Source organism: Hyperoodon ampullatus (assembly GCF_949752795.1).
Source record: "Hyperoodon ampullatus genome assembly, chromosome: 11".
Lineage (NCBI taxonomy): Eukaryota > Metazoa > Chordata > Mammalia > Artiodactyla > Ziphiidae > Hyperoodon > Hyperoodon ampullatus.
The window spans coordinates 57251871-57271409 of NC_136924.1; the positions used below are offsets into that span (position 1 = coordinate 57251871).

The 19539-nt window shown below is 41.0% G+C and overlaps 1 protein-coding gene across 3 annotated transcripts in view; it reads left to right on the top strand.

Annotated features, from left to right (window-relative positions):
- SCN8A (sodium voltage-gated channel alpha subunit 8) overlaps positions 1-19539 on the top strand; it is a gene marked incomplete at both ends in the record, with an annotated part of 114847 nt that overhangs the window by 65831 nt on the left and 29477 nt on the right. For all 3 annotated transcript variants that reach the window (XM_079715383.1, XM_079715384.1, XM_079715385.1), the window contains 4 exons: positions 3245-3377; positions 8448-8686; positions 14996-15169; positions 17248-17604. In XM_079715383.1, coding sequence (XP_079571509.1) covers positions 3245-3377; positions 8448-8686; positions 14996-15169; positions 17248-17604 — 903 coding nt within the window. The remainder of the gene's footprint in view (positions 1-3244; positions 3378-8447; positions 8687-14995; positions 15170-17247; positions 17605-19539) is intronic.

Genomic DNA, 19539 nt, shown 5'->3' on the forward strand with positions numbered 1-19539 from the left:
TAATTTCTTAAATTAATATGGGCTATTTAGATTTTCTATTTCTTCTTATGTCAGTTTTTATAAGTTGTGTTTGGATATGTTTGTCTATTTCATGCAAGATGAAGTGGCATAAAGTTATTCACAACATATCCTTATTATCTTAATAACGTCTATAGGATTTATAGTGATATCCTGTTTTTTCACTCCTGAAAATTATAATTTGTGTTTTCTCTATTTTTTTTTTCTTGATCAATCTTGCCTGGGGAATTATCAATTTTATTAATCTTTTTAAAGAACCAGGATTTGACCTTTTTTGATTGTCTATTGTTTGTCCATTTACTAATTCATTAATTTCCATTCTTATTCTTATTATTTCCTTTCATATACTTACCTATGGCTTAATTTGATCCTCTTTTTCTAGTTTCTTAAGGCAGAAGCTTCGAGCATTGATCTTATATCTTTTTTTATTTTCTAATATAAACATTTAAAGCTGTAAAATTTTCTCTAACAATTTCTTTAGCTTCATCCCATAAATCTTGATGTATTGTGTTTTCATTGTCATCAGTTAAAGTATTTTTTAAATTTCCCTGTGCAAACCTCTTTGATTCACAGATCTTTAGAAGTCTGTTGTTTAATTTACAAATATGTGGGAATTTTTTTGGATATCTTATTATTACCAAGACATTTGATGGAACCAGTTATTTGGATCTATGCTAAATGCCTTTGCCTTTGTAAAAAAATAATTAATGGATTTCTCTTTTTACCTTCTAAAATTTCCTAAGTATGGGCTTTGAAATGTTCATTTCTCAGCATCTTCTTTCATTTGTTTCTTTTTTAAAATTTAAGCAATTGTACAGTATAGATTATAGTTCTATAACACATTATGGATTATGGAACAAATTTTAATATTTCAGAAGCTGTCTCCACATAGCCCTGCTATAGTTTACTTTCATTTTACATAGAAAGAGATAAATAGTAATTGTTCCATCTTAATATTAAGTTTGGGGATAAATTTTTCTTTAATTTTTGTGGATTTTTTTATCCAAGCTAAAAATTGTTTTATCTTTTGAATAGGTATCAACAAATGATAATATAATGATTTGACTAGGTCTTTTTAGATAGCATTTTCATTAATTTTGTTTTTTAAGGTGGGTGTTATTAAAGCCTGAAGAATTTATATCTTATTATATCCAGCGTGCCCAGAAGACAGTAAGCTACACTAATACCAAAGCCATATTAAGTGCAGTTTCATCCTTCTTTGATGAACCAGCCAGTCCATTCGATCTTCCAGTACCTCGGGGGTCAGCATTATAAAATCTATCTATCGTAGATTTGCGGAAGGACAGTTCAATAAAAATCTAGAATCAATAAATGTCAGAAATAATAATGTCCATTGTATTGGGACTTCTGTGTTCATTTTTAGATGATTGTCATTTTTAAAATTTATTTAATTATTTATTTTAATTTATTTTTGGCTGCGTTGGGTCTTCGTTGCTGCGCACGGGCTTTCTCTAGTTGCAATGAGCGGGGGCTACTCTTCGTTGCGTTGTGCAGGCTTCTCATTGCGGTGGCTTCTCTTTGATGCGGAGCACGGGCTCTAGGCACGCGGGCTTCAATAGTTGTGGCACGTGGGCTCAGTAGTTGTGGCTCGCAGGCTCCAGAGCACAGGCTCAATAGTTGTGGCGCTCGGACTTAGTTGCTCCGTGGCATGTGGGATCTTCCTGGACTGGGGCTTGGACCCGTGTCCCCTGCACTGGCAGGCGGATTCTTAACCACAGCGCTACCAGGGAAGTCCTGTCATTTTTAAAATATAGTAGTTTAATCTCATTTATTAAATGTCATGAATATCAGGCTGGGAATTGTAGCAAAAAGTGATTTCTCAAAGAAATATACTGTATCATGACCTGAGCTAATGGTTAAGTCATTCTTACAAATACAAATGTTTGTATAGTGGTGCATCCAGGAATTCCCAAGGAAACCAGTTCTTTTTCTTTTCCATTTCTTCTGTAGCTCTGCCAAACAAACAAAGCAAAACAAACAAAACCCTAAGGTAAACCAAATCTCTGAAACAGTGGAACTATTTGATAAAACACCATGATGGGATAAATTGTAATCTGCCAGGAACTTTCTTCAGTACAGTTCTTAAAATCTAAATATATGTAAGAATAGGAAGGCTTTCTGATGTAACTCTCCAGAGACGATTATTTTCTTTTCAAAACTTTCTGTCACTGATCAGACAGATGCTTCTCTAGCTTCATACAAACACATGTCTTCCCTGTCCTGTGGTGACTGTCTCTGTCCTCTTACCTTCACATGGAAGGAGCAGCTAAGTTTATATGGTTGACGTGTTACAGTGGACAGCATGGTTTCTAGAAAGCTAGGTTTTAAGCCACCCCATTAAGCCTGATCTGATGTAAAATATTCAGGTTGGCACAAAAAGCGCAAGCAAGGGACATTCAGAAACCCTTTGCCGTGATCTACCATACTGGTATCGCCCAAGGAGGAGCGTGTAAAAACTATTTTGTTTAACAGTGTGATGGTGTTTTCTGCCCTTTTTATTTGGTTGGGAATTTGAAAATTTCAGGTTAACTCATAAAATAAAAATGTAAAAAGGCAAGATAAATGTAAAAAGACATATGAGGCAATGTGTTTAATTAAGGTGGCAAAACCTACCATTCTTGTTTGCAGTGGCTTGGAGGAGATTTGGAGTAGAACTTCTACTTGCTAATGTTCAGTTAGGCCTAGGTTTGACATTTGGAAGTGACAGTTTGGTAGAATGATGGTGCTCCTACAAGTGAAGGAAACTGTGTCTGTAATACTCAGTGTGATCAGGGACCTGGCCCTTCATGAAATTTCACATACAGGTGAATTTGACTTATTTTGTCATGTGGTCCAATTCTAGCCAAATGCTGTGGATTTGAGAGGAGGACAAGAGGGTCTACTTCTGATGGCATTTTCCCAGGGGATCTGGTCTTTCTACTCTATGCTTACATTGAGCAGATGAGGTATTTGGATCCCAGCCAGACTCTTGGGTTCACTGTAGATTTTATACACACTTAAACGACTTGGTCTTGTCATCTGTGGAGCTAAGGGTGATCCATGGCCAGCTCGTTTCATTCTACTTTTTGAGGTGAATAGGATTGTAGCATCAAAGTAAAAAGATCTAAGGAAGAGCATATGTTCTCACTCACTCTAGCCTACATCCGGTAAGGCCCAGCCTTAACGTTTACAAGACTTTACTCACCCAACTTGTTGTTTTTTTCAGGCTACAACCGAGTTGGAAATTAAGAAGAAAGGCCCTGGATCTCTCTTGGTTTCCATGGACCAATTGGCCTCCTATGGGCGGAAGGACAGGATCAACAGTATATTGAGCGTTGTTACAAATACACTGGTAGAAGGTATGTGCCTTGTGATGCTGGTCCAAGCTGCTGAGCTATAAATATGTAGTGTGCGTGATAATATAAATATAGTCCCTTGGTCTGAGTTTCGCAAAAATTGTCTCTGAGCTTTAGGAATAGAGTCTGCTGGTTATAGAAACCAGCATTTCAGATCTACATGCAGAGAATCCAGGAAGGACTTCAAAGCCGCTGCCAGCACTGTACACAGATAGGTAAGAAGTATGAAGGAACAACATAAGAGTGAGCTAGAGGACCTCAAGAAGTCTCTGTAAGCATCGCCATGAGGAGCCAGTAGGGTGACGTGAGGCAGAGAGGAACAGAGACGGAAGAACTGTGATGACAGAAAATGATGGAATCCCCCTCGTGCCTTCAACCACAAAACTCACCTTCCTCTTTTCCTTTTTAGCTACTTACAGATCTTTTGGTTTTCCCTTAAGGACAAATGTACCGTGCATTGTGATTATACCTAATTCTGCCTTGCTTTAAACACCCCCATATATCCATAAATATATTGCACGTGTGAGCAGGTAAGCTGAAACCCCTCCAACGTTGGCACTCTGTGCCCGGGGGAAGGGCAGCCACTGTTGAATCATAGCGTGCCTGCAGCAGCGTAGCCGTCAGAGCCTGAACTCAGTAGCAGGTGGCTCCTCCGTGACACAGCCTGGCTTGCTGAGGAGCAGCTGAGGATTTCCCATTGCACTGCAGTTCCCTCACAACTGTCTGCTTTCTGTCCGACTGTGGTCTGTATGCCAGGCTTCTCTTGATTTCTTTGGCAGTAGATTCAGTGACCAGGTTTTCTCCCACAAGATTCTGATTGATTCTGCATGCTTCTTCTTCATCTGATTCATGTTGATTTAGCTGAGTTGTCCCATTATAGATCCGTACTGTTCCTGATTGCCGTTCTTCAGAATCCACACACCCAGGCTAACCCAGTAATAATCAGAGTCCCTGAGATAAGGAGACTCAAATTACTCTGGTGTCCTTGGAACAAGGGTTTTTTTTGAGTCGTTTAAGCCACACACCACTTCTAGTCTGTGTGTGTGTGTGTGTGTGTGTGTGTGAGAGAGAGAGAGAGAGAGAGAGAGAGAGAGAGGGAGGGAGAGAGAGAGAGAGAGAGAGAGAGAGAGAGAGAGAGAGAGAGAGAGAGAGAGAGAGAGAGAGAGAGGGGCAGGGGCATCTCTGGTGAAAGGAGAATCCCTAGATGGGAACCCGAAACTCCCCTGGAATACTCAACATCTGCACATAGGGGCAAGGAGTTAGACTAAACCTAGACTAATCTTGAGAATGTATCACGTAAAAAGAATACTGAACTAACTACTTTTCAGCTCCTGAACAGCTTCATTTAGTCCTGTTTTCTTTAATTCCCACCGAGGTCATTGTCTAATAGAACATCTTTAAGCTTTATAGTTTATACTTTGAAATAACAGGTAAGTAACTGCAGATCATAAGAATTCCAAGATAAGATATATCAACATTAGCTTAAGAACCTTAGCAAATTTTATTCTTCACTTGGAGACCAAGACAAGATTTCTCTGAGTATCTGTAGCAGTTGAGAAAGAAAAACAAACAACCTCCAACAGGCCTGTTTTATTCCTGGTAAAAACATCAGAGCAGGAGAACTAACCATGCAATGCAACATTGATTTATTGGTTATCTTGGTGGCCTAGCGCAGGGTCTGGCAAAAGTAGATGCTCAAAAAATGTGTACTGAACTGAATTTTGTTGTGCTTGGAATTGGGGAGGAGTACTGGGGCTCCAGGGTTCCTTTCAGAGGCCTTAGTACCTGTCCTGCCTTTCCCTGCTCACACATCCTCCCATCCTGTCTCCTAGGATTTGACTCCCTTTGCTAAAGCTGATGAGATAGAACTTCTGTAATCAAAGGACAATGAATGGCTGGAGCTGAATGATGTGAGAGAATTAAAGGACATTAAGAAAGATCCATTCCTATTTAACCACTCTTCCCTCTGTATTTAACAATTGCTACAACATGGAAAGCCAACATTGAATGAATAATTGTTTCTGCTTTTCAGCCTTCCGTTAGGAAACTCTGACATTATTTTAATCCAAAGAAGCGGGCTTCTTGTCTAATGGTTTAGAAACCACAGTGGAGAATTCCAGAATCCTGTAAATAATGAGATAATCCTGCCTGCTCTGCCTCACCCCTATCCTATTGCAAGCATGCTCACCAGGATCCAATAAACTCAGCGGAATTCACAATCAGCAGAGTCATAAGCTTTGGGGATATTTCAGAGGACGGGGCATGGGGTGTCGGCAGAGAGTAATGTGGTCTTACTTCTCCTCAAAGCAGTAAAGCTATGGGAGAAGGGGAGAGAGTTGAAGTAAGAATGAGGAAGCAGTGATGGTATTTAGCATTATTGATTCTCGGGTGAAACAGTTTCAAAAGTGTCAGTGCAGTTACTTACCTGGCATCTGCCTTTCCAGGTGCTGCTATAAGCTCTGTGAGGGTGGCGATTCTTGTTCATCAACGTAGTCCCAGTGCCTAGCACGTTGTTGAATTGACCTGGGAGAAGCCCTGGCCTTCAGAAACCTCCTGGTCTACAAAGGCCACCATCTTGGAGGAATCATGAGGCCCTCTCTGAAAACAATTCCCAGTGCCCCAAGGTTGAGACTACAATTCCCAGTGCCCCCAGGATTGAGTGCCCCCAAGGTTCTCTCTGAAAATGTCCAGGAGCAAACTAAGGGGAGCCTCACAAACTTTTGGACATCTCACCCCCATATGTTAACACATTCGCCCAGACTTTGCTGTTCTGGGTGTGTAGGGCCAGTAACGGTGTGCAGAGTTGTGCGTCACTTTATAAACCTTATTCACCTAACTGATCTCTTCTAGCTCCTAAGGCTCCACATTGTCTTAGTTTTTGTGGAACGGAAACAAGTATCCTGAGGATCTTCCCCTCTCAGTAAATGGGAGGGATACTAGATGTCTAGTATCCCTTTTTGGTGCCCCATAGGGTAGGGAAACCCTACCCTTGTCTGTCTGGCAAGGACTTGGAGCCTTGTTCCTTGTAAAACGTTACAGTTGTGTCAACTGTTAGAAACGTGAACAGTCCACTGCTTCAATCTCTACGTGCAGGTGAACAGCAGACATTTGGAGAAAGGGGGAGATAAAAAAAGGAACGGAACCAGATTTCCAAATATGTCCTATAAGAATTTATGGAAATAAGAGAACCTTTTCAATTTTCTTTTTTGGGAAGAAGACTAAATTTACCTTGGGAAGGGAGGGAGTTCTATGAGGAAGAAACCAAAGCAAATTTTCTTCACAGACTTCCTTTCCCACGCAGACTCCCACGTGTCGCTTACTGTGGCCCTTAAATCTGAAAAACCAAGGCAACCATTTTCTTAGCAACCAGGGAGCCAATTAGAAGCCCAACCAAAACACCCCATCTAAAATAAAGCCATCACCATGGGCACCATCCGGCTGGTTGGAAAAAGGGAAAGTAGACTGATTTAAAGCAGCCATCTTGCTCTTCGTGAAGTGTTGGGAAACTTTTTTTCTATTCCCTGAATGATTTGATTTTGTTAGTGGATTTGAGTGGGGTCAGGGTGGTAGCGGATGCAGTTATATCCAACCCCGCAGAGCCAAGACCTGGCCTCTAAGGATTATCATGCTGATGGGTTTTCAAAGTTACACCTCTTCAAGAACATCCTTCCAGGTCAAGGTCCTTGGACTTTTGTGATGCTAGCTATTGTATTTCATACTTAATTTGAGGAGGGCTTTGTTACTGAGGGCCTCACGCCTAGATTGTTGGAGCTGAATGGCTCTCTGCCTTTAGTGTCTAATTGTCCTTTCTAGTCTTTGCTTTGTAAACGACCTTAGAGCTCATCGAGTACAGTGATTGTCAGTCTGGGTTTATCAGAGTCCTAGGACCCTGGGGTAGTACCTCAGGGAAGGAAGACTTGGATTGCCCTGGACTCCAAGCTCTTCTTCCTGCCTAAACTAGAGCAGCTCCTGGTTTGTCTATTTTACATATTGGGGGTCACATAAGATCTTGTTTGAAAAAATGGGTCCTGCTTTTAAAAGAGGGACAGACTAAAGAGACGAAGAGGAGAAGACAAAAGAAGAGAGAAACAAAAAGGAAAGAAGAAAGAGACTGAGGGACGGGGAGACGAAGGAGATAGAGAAAGAAAGGATGAGAGTGGGAAAGGGTGAAAGGGCAAGAGAAGGAGAAAGAGAGGAGAGCAGAGATGAGAAAGAGGAAGGAAGGAGCAAAAGGGAAGGAATGCAGCCTCTGTTCCTGACTGCATTGCAAACTCACATTGTAAACTCATACATCTTTGAGAACCTAAGACAGACGGTCCACGTGGTAGCTTGGTTGACAGTGCTGGTTCTGCTGTAAAGAAAATAAACAACAATAGCAAATGCTTTCATAGCACTTGCTGTATGCTAGAGTGTTCTGAGGCACTTTATATATGTTTTAGCTCATTTAATGGTCACAGCAAACTGAAGTAATTTACTCAAAGTCCCACAGTTAGCAATTGCCTGATTAACCAGCAATTGCTGGTTACGCCCATATATGTCTGGCTTCAGTGTGTGTGCTTTTGACTGCTTCTCTGATAATAAATAGTTTAATGATACCATGTGTAATAAAATATCTACCGTTTATTGAGGACTTACCTTGTGCCAGGCCCTGTGCTGTCTGCTATCAACCACTTAATCTGTAAGCAATGGAGGAGGATTACAGGATTCATTTAGTCCTATAGCCTGCAAGTCAGTGCCCTTTTAGATGAGGCAACGGAAGCATAGAGGACGCAGTACCTTGCCTGAGATCACACACTTGTGAGTGTGGAAGCCAGTCGAACCAGGGTCGCTATGCTTCCCAAACGGGTGGATTGAGTTTTGTTTATAACTAGATCCTTGTTAACTAGGATGTGACCTGGCCCTGGTCACGCCTCCTCCCTGCCTTCAAGGGAAGGAAGACTGAGGGAAGCTCCCAGGAAAGTCAGCACTCCCTGGCCACCTTCCTTGTGTTAATAGCCGTGATACCCACCAAGTCCAACCCTTTTGTTTTCTTCCCAAGACTGAGGGTCTCCCTTTGTTCTTTACTCACTACAGAGCTGGAAGAGTCTCAGAGAAAGTGCCCGCCGTGCTGGTATAAATTTGCCAACACTTTCCTCATCTGGGAGTGTCACCCCTACTGGATAAAGCTGAAAGAGATTGTAAACTTGATCGTTATGGACCCTTTTGTGGACTTGGCCATCACCATCTGCATTGTCCTGAATACACTGTTTATGGCAATGGAGCACCATCCTATGACGCCACAGTTTGAACATGTCTTGGCTGTAGGAAATCTGGTAAGATGGAGCACGGCCTCCTGATTTGACCATCTGAATGGGGTTTGCCTGTAGGAATTTTTTTTCTGAGACTGAAAGCTGGAGTTTAGTTGAAAAGAAAGTAATAGTTAATTGGAAGACAAATGCTTCCACCTATGCTGCAGCCCCGCCGCTTCTGCGCACTCTTGTGATCCCTTGGCTGTTTCCTCTTTCTGCAGAGCTTTGAAGACGTCGTTTAGGAGCTGTTGGTTGCAGAATGGGAGGCATGGTACAGTGGGTTGGTTTCAGGAACCTGAGCCAAGGACTTGTGGATTTCTTTCTCATTCTGTTTCTCACGTTACTTCCTGCATGACTCCAGTAAATCACTTCCCCTTTCACCTTCAGTAACAACCACCACAAAATAGGGGAGCTCTTTCAGGGCGATAAATCTGATGATAAATTTGCCCACACCGTCAGATCTTAATTATCCATATGGGGACTGTCCACAGGAAATTTTAAATTCTAGGCTGGTTTCCCCTCCTGTCCAACTTCTGAGTGTCATCCAGTTTCTACCATTAGTTGATCTGTGCCAAATTTATTTTAACGTTGGTTTAAGTGATTAATTTATATTATTTAGAAGGTAAGTATGCAGTTTTTAAAAAATAGATTATATTGTGTTGTGAAGTCAAGTAGTTGTAATTTGGGGATTTCCTGTTTCACTTCTTTAGTACAAAAATCAGGAGTTGATTGAATTTTGATCGACTGTAAAGAGTTAGTTGGGGCTTCCCTGGTGGCGCAGTGGTTGAGAGTCCGCCTGCTGATGCAGGGGATACGGGTTCGTGCCCCGGTCCGGGAGGATCCCACATGCCGCGGAGTGGCTGGGCCCACGAGCCATGGCCGCTGAGCCTGCGCATCCGGAGCCTGTGCTCCACAACGGGAGAGGCCACAACAGTGAGAGGCCTGCGTACCACAAAAAAAAAAAAAAAAAAAAAAAAAAGAGTTAGTTGGAAAGAATCCTCTAGGTCATCTGGCTGCATTATTCCTTAGGAGTTGCACTATAGGCATGTCAAATCTAGTTGTTACCATTTAATTTGTGCATGATCTCTGCCTGGTATTTCTCTCTCTCTCTTTCACACACACATACTTTCTACCTTAAGTCCTAATACACTATTGAAGTGTTATAATATCATTTTGACTGCTGATTCGGAAAACACACACTGGTTAGTCCTTACAGCTGATGTTCCCTAGTACACATCCAAGGTGATACTGTAATCTTTCCAATCCTTATGTCTGAGTTAGTGACACACTTCAGACTCACTACTGCGATATGCAGCTCAATGAAATACCCAGAGTCTTGAAACAGGATACCCTCATAGACTATCCAGGAAATCTGTTAACTGTCTCTGAAAGGCCTCTGAAGGTGGCTTGCTGTGTGATTGGCCAACCCTGGGGCTTGGCCATCAAGCAGCATTTTGAGCCAATCAACAATATCATATAGATATAAGCTTTATTTTATTAGCCAATAGTTATGTAACGAGAAATATGACTTGATCAACTTTGTTGTTGATGGTAGTGGCAGTGATGTGTTTCCTGCAGTGTTTTGTTTTTCTCAAAGTCTTTACTTTTACTTGCTTTTCGCAGAATCAGTCCTTGATTTCCAAGGGATTTTGAGAGGGCTTTTCACATACTACCAGCAGAATTGCCCTCAGACCAGGCCAGCAAATAACATCATTTTTTGCTTCTTGAAAATCTAGAGGGGACTTCCCTGGCAGTCAGGTGGTTAAGACTCCACCGTTCCACTGTTTCCACTGCAGGGGGCACGGGTTCCATCCCTGGTTGGGGAACTAAGATCCCGCATGCCGCACAGCACAGCCCCGCCCCCCAAAAAAAGGAAACCTAAATTAGAGTCGTGAGCACTCAGAAGACTTTGCTCAGAATCATCACTGAAGAAGAGGGAGAGAGGAGAAAGTCAGCAGCTAATATTCAGGGACTTCCTGAGCCAAACCAGCCAGAACCAAGTTCTAAAAAGAGAAAGCACTCCGGGGGCAGAGTTTTCAAGGGAAAAGTAATATCTGATGAGCAGTGGGGATGGAGAACAGTGAATGGTTCAGGATACTTTGGACTGGCCAGTGAATTGGACATGAGGGTTAAGGGAAAGAAATCAGGAATGGTGCCTAGATTGGGGAAGTTTGGTAACCGAGGGGGAAATGGGGATGACTGAGCAAGGAACAGGGTGGAGTTTAAAATCAGGAGTTCTGTTTTGGACATATTAGCCTTCAATAAGCCATTGATTTCTGTCCAGAAATGTTTTACATCTGTAAAATGAGGATGACACCATGTCATCGGTAGTTGGGAGGAAAAAATGAGAACCTATACAGAAGTATTTGGACTAGTGAAAAGTACTCTCCATACTTAGAAACTGTATGACTGTAGTTCAGTAGGAGAATTCTCAAAGGTTTGGAGATTTGGATACAGCCTTTGACTGAACCTGAGAATAAGAGAACAACAACAAAAAAATGGGTGGACTAGCTTGTGAAATAGACTAGGACCTTCTCTTGTAGTTGGACGGTGAGGCTTTTCCCACAGCTGGGACAGTGAATTGAGTTGTGTTTGTCCACAAACGTGCAGATAGATGTTTTTGAGGGAAGATGAGAACAGCATTCTGTAAATTGGCAATCCCTGCCTCTTCCATCCTCCCCATAAGAAAAAAATGTTCATAATAGGAGGAAGAGTAAAGATAATTCGATCCAACCCCCATGTTTTATAGAGGAAAGTGAACCCAGGGAAGCTACTTGACTTTTGTATTGTTTAGTAGATAAACATAATGATTCCTTTCTTGCCTTTTTTTGGTAACCATTTGAACACAACAGTGAGTTTATAACGTGGTTTTTTAAACAATCTTAATCTGGGCATACCAGTTCAAGTTGATCACCCTGTCGACCCAGGATGCAGGACTTTCAGTATTAAAACCAGACAAGTCTCAGTACTAAACCCAGCCAAGTTGGTCACCCGACTCAGTTGTGACCAATGGGTGACTCAATTCCTGAGGATACATTATTTTTCATGGTCACATTTTTTTTTCATGTCTCCATTATGGTACATAGGGCTTTGATCAAATTGAATTTCATTAACTTTGGAAGAGGATCCACTACAGAACAGGAGCTGATTAGCCTCCTTCTGGGCGTAGACAGGGGCATGCAAATGCCAGTGGCCCCAAATGAGCCTAGCTTTGTAGACGCAGTTATGGCAGAGGAGATGTGCTGCTTCTCCCCGCCCTTCCCAAGCCCCAGGCAGAGCCCCAAATGAAATACCCCAATCTTAGGGCACTGTAGGCCTTGCCTGGTGAGCTGGCATTACAAATGCTCAGGCCTATGCCCAGAGGCCTGTCCGGTAGGCCCCTGAAACATATGCCGACCATGAATTCAGAACATTCGATTAGAACAGAATTCTCGATCTTTTTTTGGTCTTAGGACCACTTTATACTCTTAAAAAGAGATAAAGAGCTTTTTTTTTAATGAGAGTTGAATCTTTTAATATTTACCATATTTGAAATTAAAGCCAAGAAAAATCTTAAATATTTATTTTAAAATCACAATAATATACCCATTATACAATTACATAAATAACATTTTATGGGGAAAAACTGTATTTTCTGAGAAAAAAAATGGCATTGTTTGGCATTTTTGCAAATCTCTTCATGTCTGGTTTGATAGAAGATACCTAGATTCTCTTACCTGCTTCTGTATTTAATGCATTGTGATATATTATTTTGGTTGAAGTATAGGACGAAAACCTGGCCTCACACAGATGTGTAGTTGGAAAAGGGAAAGGATTTCATGACCCTTGAAAGGGTCTTAGGGACCCCAGGGATCCCCGACTACACTTTGAGATCTGCTGCACTAGAACATAAATTCTTAGGTGAATATTTGATGACATTCACAAGAGGGACATTTATACACAGTTGATGTGCTGCTTGTAGTTCCCCTTTTTTAAAAAAAATTAATTAATTAATTAATTTGTGTTTGGCTGTGTTGGGTCTTTGTTGCCACACGTGGGCTTTCTCTAGTTGCGGAGAGCAGGGGCTACCCTTCGTTGCGGTGCACGGGCTTCTCATTGCGGTGGATTCTCTTGTTGCGGAGCACGGGCTCTAGGTGCACAGGCTTCAGTAGTTGCAGCATGCGGGCTCAGTAGTTGTGGTTCCCGGGCTCTAGAGCTCAGGCTCAGTATTTGTGGCGCACGGGCTTAGTTGCTCCGTGGCATGTGGGATCTTCCTGGACCAGGGCTCGAACCCATGTCCCCTGCATTAGCAGGTGGATTCTTAACCACTGCGCCACTGAGGAAGTCCCTTTTTCTCCTCAAGAAGCATATCACAGTGCCAAGAAGAATGGCATCAAATGGATAACCTTAAATCTACTCTTCTCCATTTAATTCCTTCCAATAGTTACAAATTTATTTTCACCCAAACCCCAAACAAGGGCAGCACACTATGTGCTGAAACAACATGGGTGCCGACCTCTGTCACAGGCATTTCTACCAGGCGCCTGGAGGCCTTTCATCCCATTGAAAGGCAGCACCACATAACTGTGTCATTGATCTTCTGTCAGGAACCAGAGTTCCCACAGTATAGATATTCCGAGGTCAGTCAGCCCGTGCTTGTTACTGAGCACTTACTGTATGCTCACCAAGAACTAATGGGACAGCAAATTCAGTCTCTACTTAGTGTACGTTAAGTGGGTTAATGTTTCTATGTAGAGAAACCTTTGATGGGCTGATGCTAAGGGTAAAGTGTGTGTCAGGAGTTGATTCACTGCCCCTACTTTCCTGACCTCACGCAGAGTGGTATTCTATTTGTAGACGCTTAGCTTGCACTATGAACTTTGATTTAACTTAACCGGATCTCTTCAGGGAATATTTTCTTTCAATTTTAGAATACTGCATCTTCAATTTAGAAAAGTGGGGGACCATAGAAACGTATATGGACCCCAAAAATTTCCAGCCCATTTATCCATTTTGTTGTGTTTTCATCAAGTCATTCTGTTTATTGCTATACATTAATTCAGTGTATTTCAAAACAGTGTCTGTAATCTAAGTATTTTTCACTATTTTTAATTCCGTCCTCAGACCATATCTCCAAAGTTTTCTTCAAACTCCTTCATACGTAAACTTGGTAACGAAGTGGTTACAAGTATTAACTTACTATGAATTTTAAATCTGCTGCGTATAAAGTCCTCTCCTCTAAAAATAGAATATTCAGTAATAGTCGTATGTTACATGCTTAAGCTAGAATGAGGGTATTGGTCTTGTCAAAACTGGAGTTCATGGGATTTTACTTTCTCCCTGCATGTTACATTACTAAGGCCTTGGGAGGGGTACAGAAAGCATTGGGAAACACAAGGTGCTCTGAAAGGCAGAAAAGTGGGAGCCAGGTAACACAGGGAAGAAGTTATTCTCGTACCCAATAAGCTCCAAATCTAAAACAATGACTACATTATTGACTATCATATTGAAAAAATCAAAAGGAAGGACCAAAGTCTCCAACAGTAAGAAAATTCTTTGAGAATATATTTACCCAATAGAATGTTATAAAAGCAATAAAAGTGAGAATTAGGAAGACCGTGTTGCAACATGAATGGAGTCATGATAAATGAAAAATACGTGATAAGTGAAATGAGTCGTGATAAGTCAAGATAAGTGTAAAGCTAAAATATTATGTAGTCTGTGGTTTACAACTCTGACAAAATATATGTGCATTTGAAGAAAAAAAAAGAAAAGGAGGACATTAAAATAATAGTTGTATGCAAGGTGGTGAGACTGTGCATGTTCCTCCTGTATTTTTCACACTTTTAGCAATGTTCTATTGCTTTTACCATTTAAAATAAGAAAGCTTGCAGTATATGTCGACGTTTGAGAAGGCACGTAATGTCAAATCAGGAATAATACTGTATTTTTAAAATATAATTATAACACGAGTGATTTTTTTTCTTTTTTTGGCCAACATCCCAAATGTGGCATATACATTCAAACGACTGCTGACTCTTTAGGAGTCACCTGTGTGATATTTTCAATTGCTTAGAATAATTTTTTAACTAACTGCACGTTTGAACAATATGAATTGGGTAGTTCTGGCAACAAAGATGTGAACATTTCCTCTTCATTCAAGAGGAAAATAAGAAGACTTTCCTGCATCATGTGGAGTGGTCAGGGGACGTCAAGGTAGTGTTGTCCTCAGATGCAGAATTTAGCCAAGGCTGGTGCTTGTGGCTTCTTGGACATGCCATATTCAAGGATAATGATAAAGGCATTTTCTTTTTATTATTTCTTTTTTCTTACCCCCTGCCTTCCCCTCTTTAGGTTTTCACTGGAATTTTCACAGCGGAAATGTTCCTGAAGCTCATAGCCATGGATCCCTACTATTATTTCCAAGAAGGTTGGAACATTTTTGATGGATTTATTGTCTCCCTCAGTTTAATGGAACTGAGTCTAGCAGACGTGGAGGGGCTTTCGGTGCTGCGATCTTTCCGATTGGTATTCCATATTTCTCCAATTTCTTTTTATATTTCCTATCTTGCAGCTACTAGAAAGAGTTTTGCATAAGTTAATCTGATGATTTTTAAAAATCCTTAGCTATATTTCAGTTGGCTGTTTATTGGCTTAGCAACTAAAATATTGAAAACTTTTCTGCTAACTACCTAATATAGAAGGTAGTTGTTAAAATCAGTCAACAAACAGAAATCAATTTTATGAAGTTCCTCAGAAAATAATGGTTAATCGAAAAGACAAAGAAGAAGGATTCCCAAGGGCTATTCTGAGGTCAAATTTGGATTTGCTAGTGAGCCTCTTTCTTTATCTGAACATCTCCCTGAAATGGCAAGAATTTCTCCTTTTTCAAAGATGGCTCTACTCATTTCTTCTATCATGGTGACCCCTTCCAAAATATGAGAATAAAATAATGTTTTTTAAAGTTATATTGAAATTAGTAGTTGAACATCCATCATTAGCTAAGAAAGATTTTTCAAATGTATTTGAAGAAGTTAGCGTTCAAATTACTAAAATGCCTCTGAAAGAATAGTTAACGATACCCTTGAAGTAGCTTCCCATGTGCATAGGCATAAGTGATGTCCTGATTAAGTCCCTTGAGAAGCTGAGTTATCATGGGGATATCCCACTCAGACAAAGCATCAGACAAAGCATCTCCTTATTGGGAAGATAACTAAGCACTTGCAACTGAAAGGATTTCAGGATATTCAGTATATCTAAGAAATAGAATTGGATTAGAGTGAAACTGTTTATAAAACAGAAATCTCATTGAATCCAAGTCACAAATATTTGTCAAGTTTCTGGAACCTCTGCTTACTGGTCTTTGGTTAGGATCCAGCCCACAGTAGACTTTTTGAGAATAGTTCTTATTATCTAGAAGATAAGATGAAGAATTAAGAGATAGAAGCCTTACCACTAATACTCTTGATAAATTAAAAGCCAGTCAGAATAGGGAAAAAATATGAGAGACCCAGAGTATGCACAGAGCAACATCTGGTAAATCTTGGAACTCTCAGATAAGATTCAAGTTTTCTTTTTTTTTTTTTAGACTTATTGAGGTTTATTTTTATATCAAAGGATAGTACAAATATTTACCATACACCATTAACCTAAATACAATAAGTTTAACCTTCTAAAAGTACAACTGCTTGCTCAGAGATAGATCTGCAGATAGTTTTGCCACATAATGCCAAGTTGCCCTCCTCAAGGGCTACATCAAATTACAGTCCCACTAACAATGTATGAAGACTCAAGTTTTCAATAGGAAAAAAAAAGTCCTAATCAGTGCTGTTGCCTTCTACCAGAATTCTTATTATATCACGTGTTAGTTATTAACTTAAGATATGATGATGATCTCTGTTCATGGGCTTCATGCATTATAATTCTCAGGCTATTAGCCAAGGCCTTGTAATCATTCATTACAGAATACAGAAATCTTGTGATTGACAGATACCAAAAGTTCTGTCCTCTGAATTAATATAAGATATTTGACATATTGGAACTTCCCCTACTTGGAGGTTGTGGTTTTCCTCCAAGTTATTCCAAGCATGTCACAAAGTTTCATATCAGCGATGGATGATTTATTGGCAAGCAAAAAGAGAGGTATGTAGAATTTTTAAATGCTTGCTTTTTTGAAGAGACAGTTGATTTATTTTCACCGTCCTTACCCAACTGACCTTTTGTTTCACTACAAATCACATTTTCCTTGATATGACCCTTGAGAAGTCAGGGGAAAATCAGTGGGAAAAGGATTATTTCAGGTATGGATTTTTAAAAGGTAGATTGACCCAGAGACTAATTCAGGGGACTAGAGGCATTATTCTTGGTTCTTAGTTCTAAATCTTTCACTTCCTATGCAGTTAATCTGCTTTCCTTCACCTTTGCCTCAGTGTCTCTCATTTTTGTCTAAGATACTGTTAGAAAGTCCTGGGGATTTCCCAAGGGTGCTCAATAAATGTTAAGATGATCTTAGTAATTTCATATATTTTTATTGTAGCCATGTGGTAAGAATAAATGAATTGAGTTTCACTTGGGTTTTGTTTGGGTTTTTTTTTTTTCTTCCATAGCTCCGAGTCTTCAAACTGGCCAAATCCTGGCCCACCCTGAACATGCTGATCAAGATTATTGGAAATTCAGTGGGTGCCCTGGGCAACCTGACCCTGGTGCTGGCCATTATTGTTTTCATCTTTGCTGTGGTGGGAATGCAACTCTTTGGAAAGAGCTACAAAGAGTGTGTCTGCAAGATCAACCAGGACTGTGAACTTCCTCGCTGGCACATGCATGACTTTTTTCATTCTTTCCTCATTGTCTTTCGAGTGTTGTGCGGGGAGTGGATCGAGACCATGTGGGACTGCATGGAGGTGGCCGGCCAGGCCATGTGCCTCATTGTCTTCATGATGGTCATGGTTATTGGCAACTTGGTGGTTAGTACTAACTTGTAGACCTTTTTGTTCTTTGCTCTGAACATCTTACCCTTGACCCAGAAGCCCAATCTGCTTAGTCCTTCTACTACCTTCCATGCCTGTGTTGGTCTTTATTCTTTCTTGGCTCAAGAACCCTAAGGTACAAATGAAGGAAAGGAGACTGCTGTTTTCAGAGTCCTACTAGGTCATGAGCCCCATAATCTGTCAATCTTCTTTCATAGTTGTGGAAACAAAACTCAGCAAAGTTAAGACATTTTTCCAAAGTCACACAGCCGATAAGAGTCAGGGCTTATATTAGATCCTTGACTTCAAGGTCTATGCTTTTTCTGCTACAAAAAAAATAGAATTTCCCGACCTTGACAATAGTGATCTTTTGGGCCAGATAATTATTTGTTGTGGAACTTTCCTGTATGTTGTAGGGTGTTTACAGTATCCTGGCCTCTACTCTTTACTGTCCAGTAGTGACTCCCATCCCAAGTTGTGAAAACCAAACATGTCTTCAGACATTGCCCACTGTCCTCAGGGGTCAAAATTGCCCTCCATTGAGAATCATGGATCTAAACCATCCCAGGATTTTATCTAATTTGTATAAATTGCAAATCACTTTCTTGCTTTACTCTGATCTGTCTGCCTGCTGTCTTTTGCCTCTGTATATGGAACATTCCCCAACAGAGACTTCACACCTTGTTTCTCAAAGTGTCATCTGAGGACTAGCAGCAATGAGATCATTTGAGAGTGTCCTAGAGATGCAGAACCTCAGACCCCTCCCCAGAACTACTCAATTAGCATCTGCATTTTTAACAAGATCCCCAGGTGATTCACATGCATGCTAAAGTTTGAGAAGCACCCATCTTTCAGATCAGGCCAAAGCCCACTTGCAAGTGTAGAGCAAGGAGGGCTGGAAGAAGGCATACTCAGATGACCCCTTATAAGTGCATCCATAGTAGGTCTCTTCCCTTTTCTGCCATAGAGAAGCCTATGCCAGTAGAGGGTTCCTACTCACCAACCTCTGAACTAGCCATGCTCCCTCATTCTTTCATTGGACCTATAAAAATAGACACTGTAATGTTTCTTAATCACTCCCATTCTCCAAGCCCAGCCAACGTCCCCTCCATCCTGATCCCTCTGGTCTTTCCACTCCTTCAGTGAATACAGCTACTGCCTACTGGTCTGTAGTGAGATCAACATTACCAGCCCTGACCTCCTACCGTTTCTCTAGCCTCCTTTTCTCAGTTGTCTCAGGGACATCTCCCCATGACTGGCTGTAGATACCTGAGCACATGACAGAATCCACTGTTATTTCTGCCTCTGATGACACCTTTCCCAGTTCCCCTTGGCTCAGTCCTTCTGCCCATGTAGTCTCTAGTAACCTATAAGTCTTTCTGATTTTTCTCTCCACTCCTAGTAAATATCTGATGTCTTTCTTCTTAGCATTTCTATACCTACATCTTTCTTCATAGTGTTTCTGAGATCTGCCCCTTCCTTTCCATTTCTACATCCCATCTATTATTTCTAAAAGTGTGAGGAAGACCACCTTCATCACAATCACCTGAGTCTCACTCATTAAAAAAAGCCAAGTCCCAGGCCTTACATCAGATCTACTGAATCAGAATCTTTCAGGTGAGGCCAAGGAAATGCTTGTTTTTAACAAGCATCCCACCCCAGGAGATTCTTCTGCATGCTGAGGTTTGAGGTTACTATAGCCTAATCCAGACCCTCATCAATTCATGCAAGCAACAGCCTCCTAATTCCTAGTCCCCCATAACGCCCCCCCACCCCCGACCCTTGTATGTAGCTAGTAGGAATGACTTTCTCAAATCTCTGTCATCATCTGTGACTCCTTTGCTCAAGGACCAGTAGTGAATCCAGTTAAATAAAATTCAAATCTTTCAGCCTGGCCTTCAAAGCCTTCTGCAACTGACCCCCATTTTACCG